Source organism: Leptonychotes weddellii, chromosome 1 (genome assembly GCF_054177405.1).
Source record: "Leptonychotes weddellii isolate Sample4059 chromosome 1, ASM5417740v2, whole genome shotgun sequence".
Taxonomy (NCBI): Eukaryota; Metazoa; Chordata; class Mammalia; order Carnivora; family Phocidae; genus Leptonychotes; species Leptonychotes weddellii.
The window spans coordinates 34,211,841-34,232,773 of NC_138369.1; the positions used below are offsets into that span (position 1 = coordinate 34,211,841).

Genomic DNA, 20,933 nt, shown 5'->3' on the forward strand with positions numbered 1-20,933 from the left:
CATAGTAAGAGGATTTTAATTTCAGGAGCTTGGAGGAATGTGTTTGACAAGTTACTCTAACGTGGTTTTTTAAAAAAAACAGGGGCGCCTGGGTGGCTCAGTCGTTGGGCGTCTGCCTTCGGCTCGGGTCGTGATCCCAGGGTCCTGGGATCGAGCCCCGCATCGGGCTCCCTGCTCGGCGGGAAGCCTGCTTCTCCCTCTCCCACTCCCCCTGCTTGTGTTCCCTCTCTCGCTGTGTCTCTCTCTGTCAAATAAATAAATAAAATCTTAAAAAAAAAATAAAAATAAAAATAAAAAAATAAAAAAAACATTCTGTAGTATTTCCAACGTATTTGTGAGTTTGAAATTATTTTTTTAAAAAGGAAACGAAATCAGCAATACTATTTTTGTAATTCTTAACCGAAGTAACAGCAATAGCTCCTGTTGACTGAATCAGGTCACTTGCTTAATTCTCACAGCAAAGCTATGACTGAGGTACTATCACTATGGCCAATTTGCAGATCAGGAAGTTGGGGCCTTTTGATATTAATCATTTACCAGAGTTCACTCAGCTAGGAAATGATAAGCCAGAAATTAAACCCAGATCTGTTTGATGTTAGACCCTTTCTTTTAAGCAGTATACCATTTCCTTTTATCATATTCAACTCTTGAATCTTGTATGTGTATATGCATTAGTCAGGGTTCTGTGGCGGAACAGAACCAATAGGGTGTGTGTATGTGTGTTCATTATAAGGAATTGGTTTCCAATAATTGGTGGATTACGGAGGCTGGAAAGCCCCAAGATCTTCAGGGTCAATCTGCAAGCTGGAAACCCAGGAAAGCCAATAGTTTAATTCCAGTCTGAGTCTGAAGGCCCAGGAGAGCCAATGGTGTAGTTCTAGTCCAAAGGCCAGTAGACCTGAGACCCAGGAAGAGTCAGTATTTCAGCTTGAATCCAAAGGCAGGAAAACGCCAATGACCCACTTAGAAAGCTATTGGACAGAAAGAATTTTCTTTACTTGACGGGGTGGGTGGGAGGGAGGTGTTAGCTTTTTGTTCTATTCAGACTTTCAACTGATTGGATGAGTCCCACTCACATTAGGGAGGGCAGTCTGCTTTACTTAGTCTACTGGTTTAAATATTACTCTCATCCGAAAACACCCAGAATAATGCTTGACCCAATATCTGGGCACTCTGTGGCTCAGACAAGTTGACATGCAAAATTAATCATCACAGTATATATACATATAATATATGAGAGAGAGAGAGTGGGAGAAACTAGGCTAAAAAGTGGACTTTGGTAGCAAGAATTGATTAGTACCTATCTAGCCCTGCCTGAGGAAGAGAGGGATGTGCAGTTTCTTGCCCACACTGGACTGTACTCTTACATAGGATGATGGGATTGTGTTTATAAACAACACCCACAGTCAGGATGAGCTTTCTTTCAGATTACTCAATGGCTTGAGCTCCACAGGGCACCATCCTGCCTCCTGTGTGAGTTTGGTTAGGGTCGATCAGGCCCCTCTTTGTAGTCATCTCTGTGGTTCTCTGGTCACCACACCCACTACTTCCCTGGGAATTCTCCATTGCCTGGCCCTGCTGTCCCACATTCATGGCCAAAGCATTCAGGTTTACACCGGGAGACCTTGCATTCCAGGCCACAGCTAAGTGGGCACTTGGCCCAAGTCGGGTTGTGACTGAGAGATACTGGTTATTTATCTTAGCAAGTCCTTGGAAATGAGGGCATCTTTTTGTGAGCAGTAAACACTGATTCAGAGAGAGAGGGAGAGAGAAAGATGTGCAGAGCTGAAGAAGAGAATGGCTAATGGGTTTGGTGAGAATCCTGGATCCCATAGAATACCCTTCTCTCCTAATAAATTCCCCTTTTCTTTCACACAATTTGAAGCGAACTCCCATTATCACTGTCCACCTTAATTAAGTCATCCACCTAGGCAGTCCTTACTCTTCTCCTATCGGTACTCTTCAGCCCAACATGGCTGCCGTCAGCAATCACACCCGTCATGGTGCCAGAGAAAACAACCGAGGGTCTTTCCGAGCAGACCTTTGTTACCCTTATTTCCAATAAAAAACTGTTAGCTCTTGAAAGTGTCTGGAAAAAAGTTAACCCTGATGATATGTGAAGCTACCCTCTTACCTATTCAGAAAATTGTACTCATCTTCATTTGTCCACCTTCCTACCTCAGCTTCATCTTGGTATCCACCGTGATATACAAGTAAGGACTACAAGGCATGAATAAAAGGCCATGAAAAGCAAAGAGCCTCCATGGCTTTTTATTGTGGTATTTTAACCTTGTCTATTCCCTGTTCTCCAGCCCTTGTAGATGCAGTGTGGTTTTTCTAGACTTTTCTACAATTCCCTGTTTTTGTCCCTTCCCACAGACTCATCTCAGAGGGATGGACAAACTGCAGTAATTCTCTCTGGGGTTTTAAGAACATCCTTGCTCACTTTCTCTGATATAGTTACAGGTGTTTTCTCTTTCCCATTTCTCTGTCTCCTTCTTCCACTTCCTACTGTGTATCTCTCTTCATAAGTTCAGCTTTTTCTCTCCTGCATACACTCAGAGCAATGGGCCAGTCTTCCTGCAGGTTCATGTTTGTTTAAGGTCCGTCATTTCCCCAGTACCTAGCAGACCCTCAAGGACTATTTGCTTGGTTAATACCACGCCCTCTGCCTGGAAGCTTCTTCCCTATTGGTGCTAATCTTTTGCAACCTTTGAGCGAGGCCCTTCTAAAAGGCAACTTCCATCCCTGCCTGGAGGAAATTTCACAGGACTTTGACCACCTATTTGCATACTTGCCTTCTACTTTGCCTCAGAGTCTGTGCACACATCTTACCTCTCTGGGTAGTTTGCAACCTTCTTCAGGACAAGAAAGATTTCAAAGGCTCTGCAGTGACTCTAGATTTGAATCGTGGGTCAGTCACCTTCCCGTGTATTAGTTGTGTGAACTTGGGCAAGCTGGTTCACCTCTTATACCTGTTTTCTCTCCTGTAAGTGGGGGTAATATCACTAATCTCATAGGATATTTGCAAGGATGAATTTAGACATTTTTGTAAAGTGCTTAGAAGAATATTAGACACATAGAAAATACTGAGTAAATGTTAGCTATTACTATTAATATTCTCATTTCTTACATTAGTTATCTATTGCTGTTTAGCAATTATCTCAGAATTTAGAAGCTGAACACAATTATAGACACTTTTCATCTTTCATAGTTTCTGTGGATCAAGAATTGAGAAGCGACTTAGATCTGTGGTTCTGGCTTGGGACCCCCTCATAAGGCTGAGGTCTGGATGGCAGCTCGGGCTGCTGTCATTCGAAGGATTTCCTGGGGCTGGTGACCCACATCGAAGGCCTCAGTTCTACTTTTGGGCCTTTTCACAGGGCTGCTCTAGTATTCTAATGACAGGGAAGCTGGCTTCCACTATAGTGAGGCAGAAGCCACAGCACTTTCCATGGCCTGGCTTCAGAAGTCCGCTATACTTTATTGGTCACCCCAGCCAACTCTGTAGGAGACTACAGGAGGGCATGAATCCCAGGAGGCAAGGATCACTGGGGGTGATGGTGGAAGCTGGCTGTCACATTTGTATTCTGTTTTCCTCCAGTGGAACTAGTGTCAGTAGGAGGCTCTAGCAATCACAGAGACTGGGATGCACGTTGGCAAGAGGAGAATTCCAAGGAAGAAGGAAGAAATGAACCAAAGGAAGTAATGCTTTGGCCTCATGTCTTGCCTCTTCTGCCCTTGCACTCTCAATTTAGGGCAGACTGAATTTCCTATGACTCTTCAGAAACCATCTAGTTCTTTCTCGTTTCAAAGCCTGTGCACCTATGGTTTTTCTGTTTTCAAGCTTCTCCTCTCCACTTCCCTTGGCTACCTTCCTCTCACAATTCAGGTCTCAGCTTAAACACTAGTTCCTCCTGGGATACTTTCCCTGATTCCCTTAGTCTGTCACTGTTTTGTGTACTTTGCCTCGTATCATAGACTTTCTCCAACATTTCGAAGTCAAGGCATCTCCAAGTGAGGGGAACAGCTGATGAAAAAGGGGCAAGGCAAGATGGAAGAAATTAGCATGGTATGTTCTCTAACCAAGAAAACTTTCTGTGATAATGGGATTTTCTTTTATTTTTTTTTAAAGATTTATTTATTTATTTGAGAGAGAGAGGGAGAGAAAAAGAGAGAGAGAGCACACCCAAGCATGCACAGGGGGAGGGGCAGAGGAAGAGGGAGAGAATCTCAAGCAGACTCCCTGCTGAGCGCAGAGCCCTACCACCCAGGACTTGATCTCACCACCCTGAGATCTTGCCCTGAGTCAAAATCAAGACTCAGCCGCTTAACTGACTGAGCCACCAGGGCACCTTGATCATGAGATTTTCTTGATCTGTGCTGGACAATACAGAAACCATTAGTCACATGTGTCTATTGAGCTCTTGAAATGTGGCTAGTGTGACTGAGAAATGAAATATATTGAAAAACTCAAGAACTGAGTTTTAAATTTTTTAAAAATTTAATTAAAATTTAAATACCCACGTATGGCTAGTAGTAACTATATGGTCTCACACAGGTCTTACAAAAAAGAGACCCGCCTAGACAGAGGACAGGGTGGCAGAGAGAAGGGGGGTTAGGCTTTGCTATCCAGAGAATAGGCCCTTTTAGACTAGAAGGGACCATGATAAAATAAATGCAGTGCACGGTAAGGGTGTATATTTGATGATGCCACCCTCATACATCCCTCTGCAAGGCTATTTAACTGGATGCTCTGAACAATGAAAGGGTCTAAAGACACTAGGGACTGGTTCTCTGATTGCAAAATGAGAAGTATTTTGGGTTTGGGGGAGCTTTTGCCTACATCTGCCACCCAGGGTCAGGGTCAGGGTCAGAGCCACTTATCTTTAAGAGGGTCAGCAGTTGGGAGCACTGTGTCCAAATTCACACCTTCTAACACAAGTCAAAAATAGCCTTCTTTCCTCCTGCCCTTCTTCCTTCTTCTCCTTCCTCCCTTTCATGGCTTTGTGCTAGCCTTTCAGAAGACAAGGTGGAACAGTTCAGTATCTTTTCCCTGAAAAGCTCAGAGACAAGAGAAGATAATAAAAATGAACACACTGGCCGGGAGCCAGATGTTCTGGGTTCTGGTGTCGTTTTGCCAGACTAGCTTTCTACACCTCAGCTTTCCCATTTGTGAAACGTTAGGGTTGGAGAGGACTTCTGAGGTCCCGCCCTAACTCCCTGGGTGCTTATGTAATGCAATCCAAATCATGATGACAATAAATAAATAAAATCTTTAAGAAAAAAAAGAAACAAAAACCAACAGCAGCCACGTTAACCCAGGCAGGGCTTACAAGTTTTAGGCACCGTGCTGAATGCTTCATAGTCACCATTTCACTCAAGCCTCAGGGGTGTTTTACAAACCCTCATTTTGTAGGTGAAGAAACTGAGGTTCTGTCAGTTTAAATAACCAGTCCAGGGTCACACAGGAATAGTCGAATTGGGCTTTGAATCCAGATGGTTGCAATCCCTAAATTTTTAATCTCTTTTTTGTATGTATCGCTTCTCTTCAAGGTAGGTCAATGATGAGTTCAGGCAGGGAGGCATTCTTGGTAGGATTATTAATAACACTGTTTTTTTTAATGCGTACTCTGATGGCTGTACTTAATTCTCCCAGCAACTGTACAGGGTGGTCGACACTAGTGCCCTCATTGCACGGACCGGGAAAGTAAGGCTCAGAGAGGCTCGGGAAATTGCTCAACATCACACAGCTAGCGAACGGCACGGACTCAAATCTACGGAGTGGGTCTGCAGCCCCGGGCCGCGACCATTCCTCCTGGAGTACAGCTCAGGCAAGCCAGGGTCCACCACCACCGGGAAGGCGGAGCAGCGGGTGCCTGCCGGGTCTCGGGCCCTGCCCAGGGGGCACGCCTCCGCCGCGCACGCGCTCTCGGGCTCCGGGTCGGGGCGCGCGGCGGGCGCGAGGACGGCGGCGGGGAGCGTGCGCGCGGTGACGTGCCGGGCGCCATGTTGGAGGGCTGGTGGTAGCGGCTCGGGGAGGTGCTCGCTCTCTCGGTCTCGCTCTCTCGCTCGCTTCCCCCGGCTCCCTTCGGTGCCCCCCCCGGTCGCCTGCGTGCCGGAGTGTGTGCGAGGGAGGGGGAGGGCGTCGGGGGGGTGGGGGGAGGCGTTCCGGTCCCCGGGAGACCCGCGGAGGGAGGCGGAGGCTGTGAGGGACTCCGGGAAGCCATGGACGTCGAGAGGCTGCAGGAGGCGCTGAAAGGTGGGAGTAGCTGCCCCCTCTCCCTTCCTCCTCACCCTCCGTGGTCCCCTCTCCTCTCTTTCTGGGCAGGGGGCTCCGAGGGGCCGGGCCGGGCTGGAGCGGGGAGGGGGGGGCGCTTCCCCGGCTCCCATCCCCCTCCCACCTCCCCAGGGGCGGGGAGCCCTGTGGGCAGCTCCCTCCCGCCCCGCTCTGGGCTTTGTGTCGGCCGCCGGCGTCTGGGCTGGGGGAGGGGAGCCGGGGAAGCTCTGGTAGTGGCCCCAGTCTCTCGCCCACCCCTCCGGGGAGAGGTCGTGGGTCCGCAGCCCCCTTACGGGTAGGCTCCGTTTTCCGTCAGGCCCCCGCACGCCAGGCGTCGGGGTGAGAGAAAAAGTAGAAGGTTTGGGGGGGCGGGGGTGGGGGGGAAGAGGGCGGCAGAGCAACTTTAAAGCGTCTCAGGAAGTCTTTTACAGAGCTTCTAAAGTCATTCCTCCACGCGCCGTAATTCTCAGGTGGTCGCCTTCCACGCAACAGGCTTGAGAACGGTGGTTCTCAAACTTAGAATAGCGTGTGATTTCAGCGTTTTCACAATTATGCATTGACATCCAAAATCATTTGGAAACGGCTGCGTGAGGTAGCTGCAGTTTCTTAAGACGCACATTTATGAACTTTACCTAGATAAACAATTTATGGGGGATGGGGCCTGGGATTTGTATTTTAACTGGTGTCCCAGATAAATCTGATGTTGGTGTTCCCCCGGACCACACTTTGAGAAACACTGCATGGATGCTTTGTGGAGAAGTTGAGTGCCCCCTTTAGGAGGATTCTTGTTACAACGTGAAGAAACCAATGTTGGAAGTAGAACTTCGAGTCGGAGGTGGATATTTGGTTGAGAGGCAGATTTTTTTTTTTTTAAACTGCTTCTTAATATTTGAGGAAGGACTGGGAGAAAAGTTTGTTTTTACAGTGCACTGGAAATGGTTGATGGACTTTGAAAATACTGATAATTTTTCTTTCTTCCCTTATTTAGATTTTGAGAAGAGGGGAAAAAAGGAAGTTTGTCCTGTCCTGGATCAGTTTCTTTGTCATGTAGCCAAGACTGGAGAGACCATGTGAGTTGAAAACATGTATTCGTTCTTAGGGTCCATTCAGAATTGCTTAGGAGAGGGAAAAAAGTGTATTTCAGAAGAATTCAATAATCTTTGTACAGCTGTACAAGCTCTGCTTATTTAAAGCATTTACTAAGCGCGTAAGTTTTATTTCCCTTATGCATATCTGTAATGAGTTTTAAAATTTTGTTAAAATTTTCTTTATATTTATGCTTTTGTAGATTTAGAATTTACTAGTCTGAAGAGCTAGAGAAAAGAATGCCTATCCTGTCATGACCCTTTTTGGCCCTAACAAACAGGCTTATTTCCAGAACTTTGTGGCTTTGATTCTGTCTCAGTTTTTTTTTGTTGGTGGTATTTTCTCATATTGTCCTGTATCCAACCTTTTGTTGTCATATTTATATATGTGGGTGTTTGAAGTGTCACTTCTGTTTATTCTTTTGAGGACTTAGGGTAATTATCTGACAAATTCCAGATGCTACAGTTTTGACTGTCCTGTAAACTTTCTAGGATAGCTAACTTGTTACATATGCTCAGCATTTTATTAGGCTTGTTCCCAAATGTTTTGAATCTGAAACTTACACTATGAAGTTAGGACTGTGTTCATAACTACCACTCCAGTTCATTGTGTGTGTAGGTTGTGTTGCAGGAGTGTTTTTGCCATCACTAAGTTAATTTGTAGAAAGCAGTACAGATTTGGTGACTTCCTTGTACTCTTTTTTTGTAGGGGGTGGGGAGTAGGAAGGAGAAAGGTTTCTTTGGGCGCAGTGTTACTAAATGAGCTTTCTTTTGGCTCCCCTAGGTCTTGTCTATTTTTAAAATTCTTTTTGAGGCCTACTATGAGTGTAAGCTTCAGCAAGTGATGTATACTTTCTTGGGCTTTATTAGCAGATGTTCATTTCTCACCAGATTCGCTTGTGGTTGTAATATATGTAGCCTTCTAATAACTAGCCTAATTTTAGAAAGGAAAAAAGACCCTCTGATTTAGTAATCATGTAGATAAGCTGAGTCTCCATAGTGCTTTATTAAAATTACCAGTCAGCTTAAGAATGTGTCTGTGAAGTGGTCAATCTTACATTTTTATTCCACTTAAAAAGTGGAACCCTTTAGAAAAAAAAATTATATTTGCTTCTGAATTATTGTCTCTCTTAGAACATCTTGATTTTAAAAATTGATGCAACATAACTGGTACTTATGTAGATAAGCTTAAAAATGACTAGTTGCCAGCTTTCAAAAATAAATTAATCCCTAACTCAGAAATTCTTAGGTTGCCTCTATTTCTTTCAAATTGTTAGTTGGTCCAGACTTATCCCCCTACAATATCAAAAGGAGAAGCTTTTATTTTCAGAGTTTTGATACACAAGACTATATCAAACTATTTGGAGATAAATACTTAAAACCTCTTCTCCTTATCAGGTCTGTACAAACTGTCTTCTCTTTTGATAAACTACATTGGCTGTAAATAGTTGAAAACTTCTGAAAGAAAACTTAATATCCTGTCAGACTGGATCACCATGTGGCTAGGGAATTTGCACCTGATTTTTGTGGACGATTATTTTGTGTTGGTAGAGGACTTAAACAAGGTCCACCCCTTACTCACCCCCCCCATTTTTGTTTTGTTTTGTTTTTAACATTTACTAATAATATTTTGTATTAAAATGGTGGTGTTAGATACAGAGTTTGGAAAGTATTTTTAAATTTATCATTAAAGCAGCTGGTGTTTACACATTTAGCTTTAATCTTTTTGTTTTTAATCAACGTGAGCATGCCTTTTGATTCTGAAATTTGCAAGTTTCTGTCATCTATTTTATGGTTAAACTGAGCTTTGTCTAACTTCTAAGATTTAACAAGAAAATGTAAAGAACAGATCAGATCTCTTTGGTGTTTTAGGATGGATAGGTTGCTAGAGAGAAGAATTCCATAGTTTTTATTTTCATTGATACATTATAGCAAGAAATCATTAACAGAAGAGATATGTGGACTTTGTTCATGGATAAAAATCAGTGACAGCCTAAGCTATTTATTTTTCATTAAAAAAGCCCAATTTGACACTTGTGTTTTTAGCTTTAGAGAGATTTTAAAATTAGAGTGTAGGTTTTTACTGAGCAGGAGGTTGTAGGAAAATTTAAAGAGTACTAGAGCAGTTTTCCTTTTTTTTTTTTTAAGATTTTATTTATTTATTTGACAGAGAGAGAGAGGGAACACAAGCAGGGGGAGTGGGAGAGGGAGAAGCAGGCTTCCCGCGGAGCAGGGAGCCCGATGCAGGGCTCGATCCCAGGACCCTGGGATCATGACCTGAGCCGAAGGCAGACGCTTAACGACTGAGCCACCCAGGCGCCCGAGCAGTTTTCCTTTTTGGTCTTTGAAAAAATTACCTTTACACATCTAATGTAGGAAGTTGGGAAAGATGCCAAAACATGGCATACTAAACTGTAATGAAGACAGAGATTATCTATCTAAAACAATCCCCAGATTTGTTGGTTTTGGCTACTTCAAAAAATTAATTTTATGTTGAAAAGGTTACTTTGTCCTGAAAATGGGACATTTCCTTAAAGGACACTTTACCGAAGGTAACAGTTTGTAACTTAATGCCAAGTATATATTATGTGCTGAATAAACAGAAGGTGGATTTAAACATTTGATAAGTTTTAGTTGCAATTACTCTTTTTGATGGTCATATTGTCCGGTGTTTGGCCTGTGGGAGCCTCTTTCATTTGATTCCAGAGTCCTTTTGACTTGACTCTTGGTAGTCTTTAATAGCGTCCATAGTCTCTGGTATTAGTATATGGGCTAAGCTCATTCCTGCCCAGACCTAGAATCAGACATTTCTCAAGCCATGTCTTTTAGTGGGAAGTGGTGTTTAAAGACTACAACCTGGAGACTAGAGATGCTTATTATAACTGAGTTGGTCATGGTTTCTAGCCTCTTCAGTGGACAGAACTAATAAAATACTAAGTGATTCATACTGATGCTTCCAATTCAAAATCAGGACTACAGTGTTTTACCTCTTCCACCCCAACAATTCTGGTTCTCAAGGACACGGGAAAAGTCTAATAATAATAATACCAACATCACCAGTGTAATTACTAAGAACATCAAAATTGTTCATACACTCTCCCAATTTGTAACCCCCATTTCAGAAAAGTAGTTGTGTCTACATCATCTGAGCATATAGCTATTATATAAGTTTCTTTGAACCATCATTCATTCTTTTATAGTAGCTCTGTATCAGATGCTCACCACCAGTCCTTAGGTCAATATCTCTAGTCAGTTTGGTTGTCTGAAGTTCATTTTCTAGTAGAAGCTCTGAGCTTCGGCAGAGCTCATGGGAACATTTCCTGAGTTTTAATTATTACTATGTATATATATATTTATATATTTTTAACAGTGTCCTTTATTCTTGGAGGTCATTTTGGAAATAAAATCTTTGGTTCTCAATTTTTGTCCTTGAGTAGCTTAAATATGTTAATTCCATTGTTTCCCCTCAACTCAGAGTTCCTGTCAAAAATCAGATGATAATCTAATTTTCTTTATTTAAAAGCTGTGTACTCTTTTTGCCTAGATTCCCAAGGAATTTTTTTCAGTTAAGTGCAGTAATTTTTCTGAACTTTGTTTTAGTGTTGGGCATTTTGGGTCAGTATACTCAGGTACGTGGTGTGCTCTTTTAACATGTATTTTCAAATTTTTCATATCTTTTTTTTAATTCCAGGAAATAAAATTATTTGCTTTGGTTTTCTTTTTCAGGGACTCCTTGTATTGCTATGTCAGTCATCTTTGCATGTCTTCAGTATTTGTTATTTTGTCCTGAATTCTTTTTCCTTATTCTTGTTTTGTTAAAAAACATCTTTGTTGAGGTACAGTAAACTTCATTTATTGAAAATATATAGTTTGCTAAATTTTGACATCTGTACTCAAACTTTGAGCACACTCAAGATTGTGAACATACCCATTCGTTATTCCCAGAAGTTTCCTCATGCACTTTTGTAATTTTCCTTCCCTGGGTGTGCTCCTCTCCCCTCAGGCAACTAAAGATCTACTTTTTGTCACTTTAATTTGCTTGTTCTAGAATTTTATATAAATGGAATCATAGAGTTTGTATTCTTTGGCTTCTTTTATTCAACATAATTGAGGTCCATGTTCGGATTTCAGCAGTTCATTCCTTTTTATTTCTGAGTAGTAGTCATTATGTGGATATCCTACAGGTTTTTTATACATTCACTTGTTGATGGACACTTCAGTTATTTTCATTTTTTTCTGTTATCAAAAAGTGGCTATGAACATTTGTGTACAAATCTTTCTATGGACATATGCATTCTTTTTTCTTGGATAAAAACCTAGGAGTGGAATGGCTGGATCATATGGTAGGTGTATGTTTAACTTGAGAAACTGCCAAACTGTTTTCTAGAGTCATTGCACCAGTTTGCATTCCCACCAGTATTAATGGGAGTTGAGTTAAGGTTCTCCACGTCCTTTTCAACATTTAGTATGGTCCTTTTTTGCTGTAGTCATTCTCTTAGGCACATATTGCAAAGTGGTTTTAATTTGTATTTCCCTAATGACTAATCATGTTGAGTATGTTTTCATGTGTTTATTTGCTATTCCTGTATCTTCTTTGGTAAACTGGTTCTTCAAGTCTTTGTCCATTTAAAAATTGAGTTGTTTTCTTACTGTTTTTTTTTTTTTTTAGATTATTATTATTATTATTTTAATTTGACAGAGACACAGCGAGAGAGGGAACACAAACAGGAGGAGTGGGAGAGGGAGAAGCAGGCTTCCTGCCGAGCAGGGAGCCCGATGTGGGGCTTGATCCCAGGACCCTGAGATCATGACCTGAGCCGAAGGCATACGCTTAACCGACTGAGCCACCCAGGCGCCCCTTCTTAATGGTTTTTGAGAGTTCTTTATATGTTACAGATGCAAGACCTTTATCTGACATAGGATTTACAAGTACTTGCTACAACTTCATGGCTTTTCTTTTTATTCTCTTGATAGTGTCTTCAAGGTGAAATTTTAAATTCTGTTTTGATTTTTAAAATTTTTTTCCTTTAAAGAACTTTTACTGTGATATCCGTTATGTTCTTTCATTCTCATGTACTAGTTTAGTCTGTTTCCTGAAGTAATTTTTTAAATTTCTAATCATTTGCCAAATTCTATTCTAAAACTCATTTTCTGACATGTATCATTTTTCTCAATGTCTTTAGCTCATCTTGAAGTAGTATCATACAGTTTTGATCTGTTTTTGGACAAGTCTTTCTAGGTTCCTTTCATTGTCTGTAGGGATGTTTGTTCTCCTTATTCTCTTTTTTTCTTATATTTACTTTGTACTGGGTTTGACGTTGGTATTTTTCTCTTGTACATTTTTACATGAAATTAGTTTTCCTGACCTTTGAGGAGGAAATATGGTTCAGAGTAGCTTTCCTAACTTCACAGAGCTTTCTCATTGTTTTGTAAAGTGTTTAAGAACATGGAGTTTGCTTTCTGAAATTTCCAGGTTCTCTTTTCCACTCCTACTCTTATTTGGACCCTGTCTTTCCTTCATCTTTATTGTCCTCTTCTCCACATGCTGGGTTATCTCTGGATGGGAGCCCTGGTGGGTCACCTTCAGGATCACGTTGGAGCAAGACTGCTGCTGTCTTTCAGCTTTCACTGTGGGTCCTTTTTGTTCACTCACTAGTGGAGTGGGCAAAACCCATTCAGTTCCAGCTGCTGGTCTCAGATTGACCTGTCATGATTTCTAGTGAATGCTGGTTGACAGTTTTGTGGTTCTCCTATTCCTAGGCCCTTCACGTGCACCAGGACTTCTCTCTACTTTCTCTAGTTCAGAACCTGATAAGGTACAGGTCATGTGACTGTCATTTTTTCTGAACCTTTTATTCTTCGGGGTTTGTGAGGTTCGCTACCTTCTCAGCTAGTTTTTGTTTTGTTTTTTCAGGTAGTTTTATTGTAAATGTTTTTTGTTCATTAGTTTTTGGTTTTGCTGTCTAGTTATGTCTGATAAGGGGTTTTGGAGAGAGAGAAAACTACAGTAGCACTGTCAACCTCTCATAATTACACTTATGAAAACTTACTAGTTTCCTCACCTATAAAATAGAAATAATAGTATCTCATAGCATAAGTACTTAATACATGGAAGACTTAGCACATTGATTGGTAAACAGTAAATGCTCAATAAATAGTAGTTACTGTGTTGACTGTGCTTATATTGAGTCGGCTTTGTCCCCACCCCCCTACCCGCCCCCTGCAGTTTCAAGTTCTTTGTGTTGAGCAATTTTGACATAACAGCAAGAAAATAAAATTTAGGTTACTTAAAAGTAGTTATCAATAGCTGAGACCTCATTATTGTAAATAAAATCTCCTTAAGTGAATGAGGATGTTAAATTCTTCAGTGGGTTTCTTGAGGGAATTTTGTTTTGTCAACATAGTATTTACTGAACATTGTTTCTAAAATGTCAGTCTCCCAGGACACCTGGGTGGTGCAGTCGCAGTCGGTTGAGCAGCCAACTCCTGGTTCCTGCTCAGGTCATGATCTGAGTTGGGGCTCTGCTTGGGATTCTCTCCCTCTGCCCCTCCTGCTCATGTGTGCACACTGTCACTCTCCCCAAAATAAATCTTAAAAAAAAAAAATGTCAGTCTCCTATACTGTCTTCATAATATTTGCCACATCCTTGTAACATCTATATAATTATTTAATACTCTTCTCTAGTTTGGCTTACTTTTTTTAGATTTTTTTCAATATAGGAAAATATTATAGAAGTTAAGCCTTTGTTTTACTCCTTCACAGAAATATAATCACTATGTTAATTTTTTTCCCCTTGTGAGAAAGAAGATTTGAAACCACTGGTTTGTTGCATTAGACTTTAAAACCTATAAATACTAAAATATATACTTAATATGAATTTTCCATGTGTCAACTAAAATCCTGTCATGTACCACCATCACAGTGGTACATAGAGAAAGCACAGTAGATTTTCATTAAATATTAGTTAAGTGGATGCCCTTCTGTTTCAAATATTCCAATAACTGCAGTGATTAAGGTATGAACATGAAGAAAATCGTAGTCATTTTCATTTGTTTTGTCACATCATGCTATAAACCTGACGTGTCATGTATACTGCAGAAAATCTGTTGATGCATGCCAACTTTGTTTTCTGAGTAGAGTTAATTTCAAATTTTAAATATCTTTGGTGTGGAGGTGAGCTCATATTTTCCATGTTCAGTCCAGATTTTTACTGGTAGTTGGCTAGTCCCATAATTTCATGAGAGTTAGCATGTGGTAATATTCTTGGAAGGAGCATGGCTTGAATTCTGAATTTAGCTTGGAGACTTCTCTGTGTGAATTTGGGCACATTATTTGTCAGCTTGTTTCCTCACTTGAAAAATGGGGTTTCTACCGTATAGTTGCCTCAGCTCTTGTGAGGATGTAGCTGTAAATATTAAAATTTGGAGTAAAAATTAGAATTGTCTATATATTGGGCCTAAACAGTGAATTTGGTTTAAGAAACAAGTCTGAGGTATACTTTATCTTTTGGAAAGAGCTCTGGTTTGAGTCAAGAGAACGTAAGACCTGGGTTTGAATTCCTACTTCTACCACTTACTCTGTGACCAAGGCTGAGTTCTCTGTGCGTTTCCTCATTATACATCTGAAGTGCTTAATACAGTGACTGGGACACACTGACAACCCCGTCTCATCCCCCCTCCCCCAATGGAAGCTGCTATAACTATTTTATTTCCCATTATTTAAATCACTTAAATTACTCTGGGCCACAGTTTGCTCAGATACTGAATGAGGGGCTTGTAATAAATGATCTCCAAGGTTCCTCCCAGCTTGAAAAACTTAGAGTCTGTGTTGTGGCAGTAGTTACCTGGGGGTGGTATTGCAGCAATAGGGATTAAGAGTGGAGAATGGGGCACAGTGATAGTGGTTGATGTTAAAATGTCTGCAGAGGGTGAAAGATGCTAACTGTTGGGAGTATGTTGCAGAGGTGAATGGTTTGGAGACCAAAAAAGAAAGAAAAAATGGAGAATCAGTTGTGTATACTTGGATGAGAAAGACCAGTCACTGTTACCACTTAATTCATCAGAGCCACAGTTCCGCAGGATGCCATTCTTAGTGTCACCTGTATACACACCTGTGGTTTTTATCCACATCCAGAGATCCTCTTTGTGCCTGCTGATCAGTTCATAATGCTTATGGACTATTACTGGAAGTCTGTCAGAAACTTCATGTTGCTTCAAAACATCTTATTACTAAGAAGTTAAGAATTTTATGATCCAGAATTTACTGTGCTTTCCCTCTGTTTTGTAGACTGTTGGTCTTTTACTTTAATGATATGGGAGTTTGTGAGGGAAAGTGTGTGTGTCTGTGTGTGTGTCTGTCTGTGTGTCTGCATCCTTCAGCCTGTATCTGTATTTCTGTACCAAAATCAAGTTTCAGTATCAATAGCAAACAAAACACAAAACGCTTAAATGGTATTCAGTGACTAAAACAGTATAGCCAGTTGAAGAGGAGAATGTTGGCTGTTATTTCATTTAATACATATGTCTGTGAAAGCATTTTACTTTAAAAATACCCAGTGAGTCTGAGAAATATATTTTAGATCTTCATTTCTGCTAGGCCTTTAGATGTGTTTAGTTGCTCGTCTTTGCTTTCTCTGGTTTCACCCACAGCAGTCCTGTTTGTATTATCAGGCTGCCTGGGTTTGGCACTGCTTGTGTGGAATCTACCTTGTGTAATAGGCACTTCTGTAACCCAAGCTCAAAGTCCATGCCTACCAAATACATGGAGTATTATTGAGAGATTACACCATTGACTGTAAAGTGAAAAATAGTTAAGTGTCAAATTAGTAATGATGTAAAATAATAGTACTAGTGCTCCCAGTGCTTTTCCAAAATGTGCCATATATGTGATAGTGTAAGTAGGGCTTTTTTGTCACCACTTACCAGTGTGACTTTGGGTTGGGGGCGGGGAGAAAAGCTTTATTGAGAGGCTCTGTGGTACAGTGAAGATGCTCTTGGAGGTGAATTTGTCAGGGTGTCTCTCTTGTCTCTGTTTATAATCTGCTTGACCCTAGCTTAGAAGACAGTCTGGGTGAAAATTCTAATTTCTTTCTTTCTTTTTTTTTTTAAAGATTTTAATTATTTGACAGAGACACAGCGAGAGAGGGAACACAAGTAGGGGGAGTGGGAGAGGGAGAAGCAGGCTTCCCGCTGAGCAGGGAGCCTGATGTGGAGCTCAATCCCAGGACCCCGGGATCACGACCTGAGCCGAAGGCAGATGCTTAATGACTGAGCCACCCAGGCGCCCCGAAAATTCTAGTTTCATATAATCTATGTGAATGACCATGATGGAACAGTTTAGTTACCTAAGCCTTCTTTTCTTCAGCTCCCCAGCTGAAAATGTGAACAACACTTCACAGAGTTTTTTGAAATAGCAGGTATTCAGTAAATTTTAGATTCCTTATTTTGTTTGTACACTGATATGAAAATAAAAATTAGTACTAAAAATAACATTTATTTAATACCAATTTTGATACTTAAAAGGTTTGCAGCTTACTGAAGTTCTAAGAATGAAAAACATTGACCAGTTACAGTGATCTCTGTTCAGGCCCAAGACTTTCCTAAATCTCATCAAGCTTCTTTATACTTGTGACTGAGCTAGTTACTCATTTTGCTTTCCAAAACTTTGCTTTAGCTATTTTATACTCCTTTTTTGCTATAACTAGATCTGACTTAGACTTTTTCAGACATACAGTACATTGTACTTTCTTTTCTTGTCTCCCTGTGATTTGTTTAGGCTCCTTGCGTGTTCTGCGTATCTCTTGAGTATTTTTGACCCTTCTAAAATTTTATTCTCCTAATGTTACTTCTCGTTGAATGTGGTGCTTCTCAATAATCCTTTGTAGAGTCTTAGACTGATTTTTAAAATTGTGAACCTGAAATTGGGATTTATCTTTAAGGGACTAGAATTTTCACATAGGACTTGTGTTTTGGGTTAAAGTGTTTTTTCTTCCAAAAGGCAAACTTAGTAGACATTTATTTTGTGACAGACACTGTCAAATGTTTCATATGTGTATCTTAATTTGATCTTTACAACTACTTTCTGAAGTAGGTATCTCTGCTTTTTAAAAGCGCATATTGAGACTTACAGAACTTAAAAAGTCTTAAGATAGTGCATCTGGTGAGTGACAGAATTGGAATTTAAACTCAGGCATTCTGACTTTACATCCTCTCATAACCTGTACTTTTATACCCGTTGTCCCTTGTTGTCTTCTCACATCTTTCCTCTTTACTGAAGCACTCTGAGAATTCTTTTAAAACTTTTAGAATTTGAAATTATGCTTTTGACCAGGAATGTGTTACTAGTTATTTCTAAGATTTTCTTGCTGTTTATCTAATCCTGACCTCATGTACCTGTCCAGCTTTCCTTTCCTTGTGGCGTACCATGATACGACCTAAGCACTGACACGTCACATAGTTTCCTGGGGATTGTGGCAAGTATGGGGAGGTTGAGTGTGGTAATTTGTGATTTAAGAAAAAATGTGTCAGGAGATACTTTACTGGAAGAGTCAGTAAGGTAAACTACTTGATATACCCTTAACATTAGTGATTTAGACTATTTTCCAGGAACCTCAAAGGCTGAAAATTTTAGTAATTATAATTTTGCAGAGGTGTAAATTTGAAGCATATAGGTGATAAGACTGATGTATATTTTAGTTGGAAGTATGAGCCTAGCTTTCTTTTTAATACATGCGTTTTGGATTTGTTATTCTTAGTCAACCAAAAATCTTAACCTCTCAATATTGGGAGGTAGCTGGTAATGTTTCCATTTACAGGTGATGAAACTGGAGAAAAATAGGCTGTAGAAGGATTTGAAATTTGAGAGGTATGAGCTATTACGAGTACACTTGTAATTTTTGCACTATTGTGTATCTCTAAGAGAGAGGGTGAGATAGCTTGTTAGCTGACGAAATATTTCTATTCAGAATTGTTTGTACTAAAGTGAATATGATATTTTTCCAGATTATTTTATTCTGGTCTTATTTTAGGGATATTGTCCATGGTGACTGCAGGGTGATTTATGAGGTTATGGCTATTTTGTCTTAAAGTAGTTCTTTATCTGGAGACAGGTCCACCTTTTCTAGGGACTTTGCACAGCAGAGTATTTCTGCAGTGAGTAATCTTGAATGTGGGTAGAATGTGGCCTAGTTTTTCCTCAGTAAGTACTGTTAGTAAATTCAGGGTTTTCCTGTTCATAAGCTCTTGTAAGACAAGTAGTCTTTCTCTCCTTCCTGTATAGGTATTGATAGCTCTCTAGTCTTGCCCTGTTTATTTTAGAAGGTTCATAGGGATACTTGTCACTTAACCCAGTCTTCTTGTAAATATTGTCTGACATTTGATTTTGCTATCTTAGTTGCTGTAGGATATCACAAATCAGTGCCATAGTCAGGATGTGGTCACTTTAAAAATTATTTTCTGACAAAATATTTGGTGAGTGAACAGGTGGTAAATTTTAAATACTTGTCTTAAAACTTTCAGTCTTAAATACTTTAAGTATCTTGAATATAGAGACTACCATACATGTATTTTCTGTTTACATCCCTATTTTGGTTAAGGAGAAATTTGGTGAGAATAACTGCATATTGAGTTTAATGGATCACATGAGTTAAATAAATATTGTGCCCATTCTGTGAAAAAACTCATGTACAAAGATTATGGAAATCAGTACTGCTTAGGTAAGCTTGTCTCATTAAAAATTTTTTTATTACATTAGTACTAACAAAAAAACTATGCTTTTAACCTGTTTCTTATGTATTAACAATTTTTCTATGTATATATAAATGTATATGTGTTAATTCTTTTTTAAAAACATAGTATCAAGATTCTGCAGGTTGTCTTGTTACCTGCTGTATTTGGATATCTTACCAAAACATAAAAGTTTGCGTCATTGTTTTTATGGGTTGCATAGTATTCCATTGTTAGGGGTATATTGTAACTTACCTAACCTGTCCTTTGATGGTTCTTTAGGTTGTTTACAGTTAAAAAACAATTCAAAAAGTGCTTAAGTGAGCATATTTACATTGACACAGATGGAAGAATGGGATCTGTAGGTTGATGTTTATGTGCATTATTATTTTGTCAGGTATTGCCAGCTGGCCTTCTAAAAAGTTTTTCAACATATGCTTATACCAGCACTGTGTGAAAGTTATTTCTCTACCACTGTCAGCACCGAGCATTATTGGGCTTTTAAATCTGAAAATCTGATAGATGAAAAATGGTATCTCATTTTAATTTGCTTTCTTTTATTTTGTGCCTGCATCTTTCCATTTCTTTATTACCAATTATACTTTCTGTCTTCCTCATTTATGAAGTTATGATTTGTTTTTTAGGGTTTTTGCTAGATTTTTATTATAAAAATAATAAAGTAGCCTAATGAAGTTACTTCTAAGTAACTATACTTCTATATGTTAGGAATAGTTTGCGTTTAAGACAGTCTCAAGCAGCAAGTTTTGTTTAAGAAAGATGGTCATGACTATATAGCAAAGAATAGTCTTTGTAATGTTTGGATTGAATTGTTATTTCTGGCATATATCTGTCTTTTTACTCACATTCCATAGACAAGTAGTCATATTTATCAGTAAAATGGACTTCAGATACAAAGTGTGAGCTGTGTCTTTAATTTTTATGACTGTATTTGAAATTTTGTCTTTGTAAATTTTTCTTCGCAATCTGTTTCTGGCCTGTTTCTTTGTAAATAGGCCAAAACAAAGCAGTTATTTTGGGGGAAAAAAACTACATTTTGCTCTTTGGTTGGCTGAATACTGAGAGCACTCTGAGATTGCAGAAATGTCCTAGAGTCCTGATACTCAATCAGGAAGAATAAAAATACCACCCACAAAAATGGACTTACCTTAAGATTGTTCCTATTGTTTTAAATTTAGTTTTGAACAAATACACTCTTTTATTTAAATGTAAGTAAAATATTTAATCTTACCTGTGGTGTTTATGTACACTTGTCGGACTTTGCAATAATTAATAGTAAAACTAATTGAAGATGTGTGAAATTTTGAGATGTGGGCTTTTTCTGCAAGTTTGCATTTAATTCTGTAATACTTGTTTTCACTTTCCTTTTCAAAAATTTACAGCAGTGGTTCTCAACCAGGGATGACAATGACTAGAGACATTTTTGGTGGTTACTAGTGGGGGAATGCTACTGAGAATGGGTAGCGGCCAGGGATGCTGTGCATTGCACAGGATAACTCCCAACAACAAAGTATTATCAGACCCAAAATGTCAGTGGTGCCAAGATTGAAAGATTCTGCTTCATAGGAGAAAGGATGCATCAAGCTTTAAAATGTGTCTCATAGGGGCGCCTGGGTGGCTCAGTCGTTAGGTGTCTGCCTCTGGCTCAGGTCATGATCCTGGGGTCCTGGGATCGAGCCCTGCATCGGGGCTCCCTGCTTGGCGGGAAGCCTGCTTCTCCCTCTCCCACCGCCCCGCCCCCCCTCCGCTTGTGTTCCTGCTCCTGCTACCTATCAAATAAATAAATAAAATCTTAAATAAAATAATGTGTCTCATAGTTTGTTCTT

At 39.9% G+C, this 20,933-nt stretch overlaps 1 protein-coding gene across 3 annotated transcripts in view; it reads left to right on the plus strand.

Moving 5' to 3' along the window:
* The first annotated feature begins 5,988 nt into the window (after positions 1–5,988).
* PPP4R2 (protein phosphatase 4 regulatory subunit 2) overlaps positions 5,989–20,933 on the plus strand; it is a 51,518-nt gene continuing 36,573 nt past the window's right edge. The window contains exons 1-2 of one of the 3 annotated variants that reach the window (XM_006741664.3): positions 5,989–6,262; positions 7,269–7,350. In XM_006741664.3, coding sequence (XP_006741727.2) covers positions 6,229–6,262; positions 7,269–7,350 — 116 coding nt within the window. In that variant the 5' untranslated portion in view covers positions 5,989–6,228. Of the gene's footprint in view, positions 6,263–6,853; positions 6,873–7,268; positions 7,351–20,933 lie in introns of those variants that run through there. The other 2 variants (XM_006741663.3, XM_081820895.1) reach the window with 2 other exon arrangements.